This window comes from Macrobrachium rosenbergii, chromosome 21 (assembly GCF_040412425.1).
Source record: "Macrobrachium rosenbergii isolate ZJJX-2024 chromosome 21, ASM4041242v1, whole genome shotgun sequence".
In the NCBI taxonomy this organism is placed as follows: Eukaryota; Metazoa; Arthropoda; class Malacostraca; order Decapoda; family Palaemonidae; genus Macrobrachium; species Macrobrachium rosenbergii.
The window spans coordinates 22,780,644-22,790,643 of NC_089761.1; the positions used below are offsets into that span (position 1 = coordinate 22,780,644).

Here is a 10,000-nt window from a genome sequence, read left to right on the forward strand (position 1 = left end):
GATAAATCACCAACAACCATAATAATAATAATAAGAATAATTTTCCATAAATCCTGACACCAACGAGTAATCCCAATGCATTGCTCAGTTATATATCGCGGGGCCTATGGAAGGTTTAAATCGGCTCCGTTAATCTGTCATCACCGTAATTGAAACAGGCAATTTTCGGAAATATGAAATGAATAAATATGAGTTGTGGTAATTGCCGGCCGTCTGCCATCATCAACCACTAATCAAATCGTCCATTATTTCCGCGATCAGGTCCCTTTCTCTATCACCGCGTTGGAATACATTCGGCGACGGATAAATCACGCGCGTATCAATAACCAGTGTGCGAAATTTACATCAAGACTTTACCTCCCGCAACATATTTCAGACTCTCGGGTTTCAGGTCGCTTCGAATGGGGTTTGATGCATGCGGTGGTCTACATAAATATGGAGTCATTAAACGCATGCAGAATGCTTCGTCGTTCAGCTTTGCGAATTATAATATAAATTGGGAATGGGGATTTTATCACTCCGCTGACTGTTTTGTGAGTTGATTTTTTTTCCTTTTTTGTGTCATACCTATGATTTTGCGTGGCTGGCGAGAAAAAGATAACACTACTGTTCGGCAAAATCTTGTCTTGGAACAGTTTATCAAGTTCTATTCAAACGAAATTTAATGTGCAAAACTTATATTTCACATTTTTAATGACACTGTGTCATTCTGGAAACCCAACCTTTCTACGTAAAATGACAACACACATTTCCATTCGTTTAATGCTTAAAACCGTTCTATAACCTACCAAAAACCGTAATGACTTTCCTTTCGATTAAAACATGGATTAGCTTCTGTTTCCCTACCAAGCTGCAGCTTTCCCTTTACTTAATTTTATTTTCCTTTCCCATAACTCACCTAAATAGATCCAAAGAATTCCAGTTCCAAACTTATACATAACCTTGATTTGTCACTCTCCTCATTAAAAGTTCACCTTTCTTACCTGGTCAATGCCGAGGGAATTATTAGCAATGCAGGTGTAAGCATGGGCGTCAGTGGGCTGGGCGGCTTCGATCACCAAAACGGCGGAGCCAGGAGAATCGACGTAAGGATGTCGACCCCTGAGGCCGTCCATCCCGCTGATCCTGCTGCCAAGGCCTCCTCCTGTGTAGGAACTCCACCTGCAGAGGATAATATAAATACTACTGAGTAATTTGTGATCCACTCTGTGAAATACTGCAACAGATTCTTCTATAATTTTAAACTTTTAAGATGAAGACTTCAAATAGATAAAGAAGCCAGTTCAGAAAGAGTAAATTCTGGTGATCAGGAACGCAAGAGTCGTCTCAGTTTACTGTAGGTGTTAGCCATGGTTTACTTGCGAATTTATGAGAACTATTCAATCTTATGTACATGATTGTAAATACATGCAGGATACGCATACATGTAAGACAATGCACTGAATGTGTAGATGTGTACGTGAGCTTAGCCAGCTGGGATCGAGGAAAGAGAAGAGCATGGGCTAGCAAATTCATCCCTTCGCTCTTGCTGAAAACCGGAAGGATTTACACTTGAGGTTATATATATATATATATATATATATATATATATATATATATATATATATATATATATATATATATATATATATATATATATATATATATATATATATATATATATATATACAGTATATACATATGTATGTATGTATATAATATATATATATATATAATTTATATATAAAACACCTTAATAAAAATCACACTCAAAATTAACTTTCTTCTTGCAAGCCGGTGTACTTTTCGTCCGTTCACATTACTTCCCTTTTCCTATAGAACAGAACCCCAGACGTAAGCAACACACCAGAAAAAAAAAACCTTGAAACCCATCAGATGTCTTTCACATTTTTTCCCTCTTTTTATTCGAGTCTCTCACATCTGGCCGGTTAAGAAAAGCGACTCATTATTCCGTTCGTCTGTCGCTGCCCCCCCTGCCCCCACGTTCCGCGACGGCAACGGCGCTTATACGCAACGCTTGAGCAAGTAATTAATATCTACCCTGGAGGAGAAGTAGCTCAGACGCGGAACTTACTTTGTCGCGGAATTAAATATGAAGGAAGAACCGCGAGGTATAATTACGCTTTCCATTCAGATATAAACCCGCTTTTCTGGTGGGTTCCCCCTTTTTTCGTCTTTCCTGTATTTCCTTTTCATTTCAACGTAAGGGCTGCCAGAATTAGTTGCTGCTATGCCTATGCATTGAATGACCACTATAAATAGAGACAGAAGGTCCTTAAAGACTTCGGTTATTATTATTATTATTATTATTATTATTATTATTATTATTATTATTATTATTATTAGAGAAACAAATCCACAGTATGGGTGTGGATTTGTCTCCCTGTTTCAAGACTCATGCCACTAAGAGTATTTTATTATTATTATTATTATTATTATTATTATTATTATTATTATTATTATTATTATTATTATTATTATTAGAGAAACAAACCACAATTAAGTACGGTGTGGATTTGTTTTTCTATTTCAAGACTCATGCCACTAAGAGTATTTTATTATTATTATTATTATTATTATTATTATTATTATTATTATTATTATTATTATTATTATTATTATTATTAGAGAAACAAATCCACAATTAAGTACGGGTGTGGATTTGTTTCTCTATTTCAAGACTCATGCCACTAAGAGTATTTTATTATTATTATTATTATTATTATTATTATTATTATTATTATTATTGTTATTGTTATTCATAGTAGATGCGCATCACTATTATATCTCAATCATACCTAAAAATGCATTTTCACAGATATTTACTTAATGTCGTCATTCTTTCTTCTGCCTGTTTATTCATTTACTTTGCGTTCAAAGTAATACCAGTAGTATCGATTTTATGAAGTCGTTTCATACAAGTTTATAATCATGGATGTATAATTAATTAATGATACTAGAGTTTAGAACAATTTAGGGGAGAGAGAGAGAGAGAGAGAGAGAGAGAGAGAGAGAGAGAGAGAGAGAGAGAGAGAGAGAGAGAGAGAGAGAGAGTATAATTACTTGTGCTGTAATCTTATTTTGCAAATAAATCAGGAACATGGATGAAAGTGAGGGCAGGCCCGAAGACATGAAAGCGAAATATGGCAGAGAGAGAGAGAGAGAGAGAGAGAGAGAGAGAGAGAGAGAGAGAGAGAGAGAGAGAGTAGTCATGCTTTATGCAACTAATTATTAAAATGATCCCTCCATCCTACTGAAACTGATAATGTTTCCAATTGGCTCTCCTGAAAAAATTGCCATTGGTGACCTTGGTAGATGTCATGCCATTTTACATTTCCCTATAATACTGGCTTTTCGTATCCCGATAAAAGGATACGACGACCCTCTTTAGATCTCATGTCATATGCTATATATTGCTGAGAAAAACCCATCAACATCTGCAGGTGATGTGAGGTTTAACCCAGAATCATCATAAAAGTAAATAGAGATAATTAACTCTTTCGGGAGTTACTCATCTAACAGTAAATTCAATCAGAGAGAGAGAGAGAGAGAGAGAGAGAGAGAGAGAGAGAGAGAGAGAGAGAGCGTTCCGTTAAGAAATGTTTGGAAGGGAGAAATTGAAGAGGTGAACACCTACCACAATAATATTAGTTGTGTCCACACAAAAGTTGTATGCTTATATAAAACTATTAAGGCTACCGAGTGTTACAGGAATAGGTGTTTCAAACAGACAATGTTACAACTCGACAGCGCTCCGCACGTACGTCAACGGAGTTGCATAAACAATAACCTGAATGCATTCATTCCTTCCATTTTGGCCTAGCTTAAAGTAAAGAAGCTTACAGCCTATTTATATATAAATATTCAAGTATCGATGCACACCCCGTCACACATATAAATGATGCATACGAATCGGACAGAACAGAAAAAACCGACGGGATTGACAGATGCAGGAGTACCGTCGGAAACGGACGAGAGGCAGAAAATTATATTAAGAAAGAGAGAGTCAGGACAGAAACGCAAGTACAGCGTCATACGGAAAGACGGCAGAAATGGAGTTCATTAAGCAAATATTGGCCTAAATAAACAAAGACACAAAACACAGACACAATTCAACCGTAAAATAGGACAGGCAAAGAGAATGAAGCACAAATACAGACAGACTCAGCAAGACAAACAGCTTCCAGAGCTGTAATAACATCATCAACGATGCGACACTGTCACTTTGAAATTACGTAAAGCGCGCAATTGACACTGATGATACCCGGCTATAATGCAAACAAATCATGCGTAAAGCAACACATACACGGCTCCCTTTTGATGTAACGATAATGTATTTATGTGATTTTTTTTTATTTCTGAGGATAAAACTGTATACACACGTACAAACAAGTACACACAAATAGATACATACACGAATTACATAATATGCATTTCGCTTCTGTTTTCCTTTAATTGCGTTATCTTCTCACTTTTAACATTTGAGTGGATCGATCCCAAAAGTTTACGAATCATCATAAAATAACTGGATACATATATATTCACATACATACATTAATAAATAAAGACACTCCCAGATTGTATTACCGTCGAGATTAGGCAGTGCTAACGATAACAGATCACAGAAACGCGTTGTTCTGTTTAGCTGAGTAAGACTTCATAGATCTCTGGTAACAAAGGATACAGCGGCAACGAGGTTCCTCCCTCTCTCTCTCAACTCATGTATATATGTTATAATAATTATATATACACATATATTTATATATATATATTATATACATACATATACATGTAAGTTTATGCATGTGATTGCGGTTGTGTTTGAGTCTTCTCTCTCTCTCTCTCTCTCTCTCTCTCTCTCTCTCTCTCTCTCTCTCTCTCATAGACAGTAAATAGTTTAACCAAGGTTTAAAGAACCTGATTAGTAACAAATGTATGTACATTATATACATACATACATATATATATATATATATATATATATATATATATATATATATATATATATACATATATACATATATACGAGTATATATGCATATATGTCTATACGGTATTTATATACTATATATATATACATATGTATGTATATACAGCACTGAGGAGGTGGCTCCAGGTGCTAGTCTCAAGGTTTTTGGCAGTCTTCTGGGATGAGGCTGCAACCCACCACAGTTGTCTATCTACGGGTTACATAATTCATTGCTTAGGTAAAAAAAAAGGCGCAAACAGGACTTAACTGGATTGTCCAAAAAGATTCGACTAGCTATTCACGGATGAACAAAATCTCGCACGATTAAACAGAAATAATGACACGTACTATATATTCACAGACAAACATACATGCTATACGTGTGTGGAGGTGTAATTGAATGTATTTACATAATACTACAGCTCCTGGGATATCTGTTATTACATGAAACCTTCGCTGGGAATACATCAGATCTGGGGCCGGAAGCACGCCAGAAACAATGCATTAGTCGCATTAAATGTGAAGGATCCTCCATCAGTTAAACCCAATTCATTCGGGAATAGATGCTGTGAGAGAGAGAGAGAGAGAGAGAGAGAGAGAGAGAGAGAGAGAAACACTGCCTGTCTTGAGACTTGCCCCAGTTTCTAACGACTGATTAACGACGATTATTGGCAATTATCCTGTGATACTGGGTCATTTGCTTGGAATGTCCAGGAGTGACTTGGCGATTGTGTATTGTGGAAAACACACTAAAACAAATACAGGCATAGACAGCCATATATATATATGTATATATATATATATATATATATATATATATATATATATATATATATATATATATATATATGTGTGTGTGTGTGTGTATGTATGTGTGTGTATATATATATATATATATATATATATATATATATATATATATATATATATATATATATATATATATATAAATAGACTATATCGCACAAAAATTATTTCAACATATATGAGTATTCAAACAACTATTTTCACGTCTCTCTCTCTCTCTCTCTCTCTCTCTCTCTGCAAACCAACGTTCACTGCAAATTTGTCCAATCAATCTCACGTATGAGAAGAGAGGTTAAAAATAAATCATCTTGCCTAGACCTCAGAGACCAATTTAAGAGCTAATGACGTCATGGTAATTGACATGCGAGGCTTGTACCGTTAGCCTATTGCATAAATAATTCGAGACTGTGGCCGGGTAATGGGTGAGCGTATATCACGCACATGTAAGAGAGTAAGTTCTTTATTTTATTGATGAAATTGCCGATAGGACGCGGAACGTCTGACTCTGTTCTCTATTCTACCTCGGGAATGAAGCATATACTAAAAAGTAAGGGAATCAGGTACTCACAATCTATTTTTATTATTTATTTTTTTTTATGGCAAAGGTATGGGATGGGTTACCTAGTCTTTACCCAGTTCAGTTATGGACGAAAATAATGGAGATGGAGAACAGAAGAAGGGGTAGAATTCCACAGTTCGGCAGAAGAGAACACTTTTCGATGCTCTTGGATAAGACGTTTTACACCTTTCGTTCTTTATTCATGGTCCTGTTTTCTATCCAGTTTCGTATAACACTGTCTTTGTAAACGTCTAATTCATTCGAAGAGAAAGCCTAAATATAAAAACATAATATGAGAAATAATGCATTAACTCCGAACTGTGTGAGGGAAATAATAATGATAAAAATAACATATTTTACCAAGGAAAACTTTCCCATTGTAACAACCCACGCCCCAAAGACCCAAGATTGAGCATTTCTCTCACAAACTGGACAACAATCAAAACAGACACTTCATTACCACCAGTTCCTCCAAAAGTGCTGAGGGAGCGCTTTCGTGCCGACTTAAATCCCCCGAAACGAACGCGCCCCCGGTTCGACCACCCAACGAATTTCCCCGACTGTGGATTTCGACTCGATCGCCTGATGTATTTTGAGGGTAATCTCCTTTTCAAACCGGATCAAATTAGTCGATGCCGAGCCTCGCCCGTTCGTTAGGAAGGGATTGTCAGGCTTCCCCCCTTCCCCCCACCTCCTCCAAACCCCTTCTACCCCCTTACCGTACCCTATCCGCTCCTATCCCCGCCCCAAAACCTTCCACGTCCTTGGACTCCATCAATAACATGAAATCGAGATTATGTGTACGGTACTAATGAAGACGGTGGATTTCATGAGCGTCGAAAATTCCAGATAAATAAATATTCGAATTCATTTAAAATAACATGATCAACAAATAATAATACTTCTATTAATAAGAGTAGAGAGATTACTAATTAAAAAAAAACTATAATCCTAGTCTGTGGCAGATCATAAATTTCAATTTTTTCTCCTTTCAATCTGGTAATATAGACATCATAATAAAACGCACAAAAGGAAGAACTAAAAAAAACACACACACACATATATATATATAAACACACATTCACACATATTCCATAAGATGTGTTTAGTGTTTCGTACAAATCCACCCCATCAATACATCACAATAATGTGACTTGATGTGATCTAAATGATATATGATGTCTGATGATATCCTACCTTTTATATTTTGACATTAATATCGGGTAATGTGGCAAATGATCTATGTTGGAGAGAGAGAGAGAGAGAGAGAGAGAGAGAGAGAGAGAGAGAGAGAGAGAGAGAGAGAAGAATTTCATCTGGAGATAAGGGAAGACAAAATGACTAGTTTCAATTTTTCGTATGGTAATTAAAATTAGAATGACCTAAGTCGATAATAACTCACTTCGGTACGATAAATTTCTGCGATTTTTTTTTTCTCACTTTGTAGATTTCAACACTGGTCACAATTTTATGATCCAGAACCTACCGTACTTTCATTTTCAACCAATACCTTTACCAATGGCTTTGTAATTACGAGGCCACTGTATATAATAGAAGTAAATGGCTTATTAATGTTATTATTACCATTATTTTGTTATAACTGTAAATATTCACTATTATCACTGTTTTGTCATAATTGTTGTTATTATCCTCAGCAAAGTTATAACAACGCCATCTCATTTGGTAAGAATTCCTGGACGTTGAGAAAACCTCCAGGCCATTACCGGCCAGTGTGAGAAACGAAAGATGAAAAACAAAAGCATCAGAGTGTAAATGGACTCCTCTCCTATGAATATTTACACCTTCTCATACGTCAACAACACATTGGATGCGAAATGGGATGGCCTTTCATCACGACTGGAAAATACTGCGTCGGGAAAATACGTTCGTGCGCACAAACAGTTCAGTCTAAAAAGAAATGAGACTCTGTTGTTTAAAGGAGTGGAATTTGATTGCAAAATTTTCGTGTATGAAATTATGAAGTTTCTGAGAGTATTATGCAAAATTATATATATATATATATATATATATATATATATATATATATATATATATATATATATGTGTGTGTGTGTGTGTGTATATATGTATATATATATATATATATATATATATATATATATATATATATATATATATATATATATGTGTGTGCATATATATATATATATATATATATATACATATATATATATATTTTTCTAACATGTTAAACGTAACTTTTTCCATGCTCTTGAGTAGCTTGCAATGTAACACACACACACACACACACACACACACACACACACACACACACACACACACATATATATATATATATATATATATATATATATATATATCTTCGTAGGGATTATTCAGAAGACTATTCTTGACAGAATTTAGAATTCTACTTTTAGTTTGTGAATGAAACCAACATTCACAAGAATAGTCTTCTGAATAATCCCTAACCAGAAATATCAGTTAATGAAAACTGAAAGCTACTCTCTTTGTTAACGAAACAAATTCATTCTTAATTAAAAGAAATCGCTGCTACTCAATAATCAGATGAAAAAAAGACATCCATATATATAAAAGGAATCTACTATCAATGAAAGAAGAATTATGTTAATCAAATCATCCAGTATTAATGAAACGAAACTAACAGGGTCCATAAAAAAGCCGTATTATGCAATCAGCGCAGTTCCCCGTAAGTCTAATTATATCAATTTCGCATAAAACCGTAGGAAAACGTTCGGCACCGCTTCGACCAAAACAAATAAAAAGTAATCCCGGATAATCATTAGCTCATCCAATTAATCACTCGTAAATTAGCGTCTTTATTTAGCCGTTATCTCGACAGGCTCGTATTTAGATGCCCCTCAAAATAAACCCGGCCATAAAAATGGCCATTAGGGGATTATTAAACCGGAATTACAACCTCGTAACAAATGCAACTCCATTTGGCCACCATTTCGACGGAGCCAAAGCGCGAAGAAATGCAGTCAAAATCTAGCTTTTAATTGCAGCCTCTAAAAAACTGAAAATGAAGAAATGTAGCGGAAAATTGCTAGATGGAATTCGGCTAATGAACGGCGCCCAGTCACTAATTGCCGGTAGACGCTGACTCATGGCAGAGGTCAGACTTAATTACAGTAATTAGGGCTAATGAGTAGCCATCGCTAGCCCCGGCGAGCCACCAGCCGAACACCTGACCCTGATTTCAGGGAGATGGGGACAAAGATGGAGAAAAACAGAACGAGGGACAAGATAAGACAACAGGAAAGCAATGTCGGAGGATGTTGGCAACTCACCCGGTGGAAAATAGTTGCAACACAAAAAAAAAAAAACCTGTAATAACACAAGAATAGACAAGAAATGGTACAAAGGATGAAAAACTAGTAAATGATAGATAAAATGATAATTACTTATTTAAAGAAAAATTGGATGAAGTGGAAAAAATAGAAAAATAAAAAAAAAATAAACAAATAAAAATGGCTGAACCAGAATAAAGAAAAAACGGGAGTAAATTCTGTAAAAAAAAAAAAAAACGTAAAGCAAACCCAATAAAGACGAAAAAGAAAGAATGTACTGATAAAAAGAAAATATAAAGAATTAAAAGTAACGAACAATGGTAAATATAGATGGAAACTTGAATAATTAAAATGAAATAAACAAAAACACGA

The 10,000-nt window shown here is 35.2% G+C and overlaps 1 protein-coding gene across 9 annotated transcripts in view; it reads right to left on the reverse strand.

Moving 5' to 3' along the window:
• The window catches only part of LOC136849810 (cell adhesion molecule Dscam2-like), a 427,710-nt gene that overhangs the window by 134,743 nt on the left and 282,967 nt on the right, over positions 1-10,000 (reverse strand). For all 9 annotated transcript variants that reach the window (XM_067123251.1, XM_067123249.1, XM_067123246.1 and 6 more), the window contains exon 7: positions 984-1,161. In XM_067123251.1, coding sequence (XP_066979352.1) covers positions 984-1,161 — 178 coding nt within the window. The remainder of the gene's footprint in view (positions 1-983; positions 1,162-10,000) is intronic.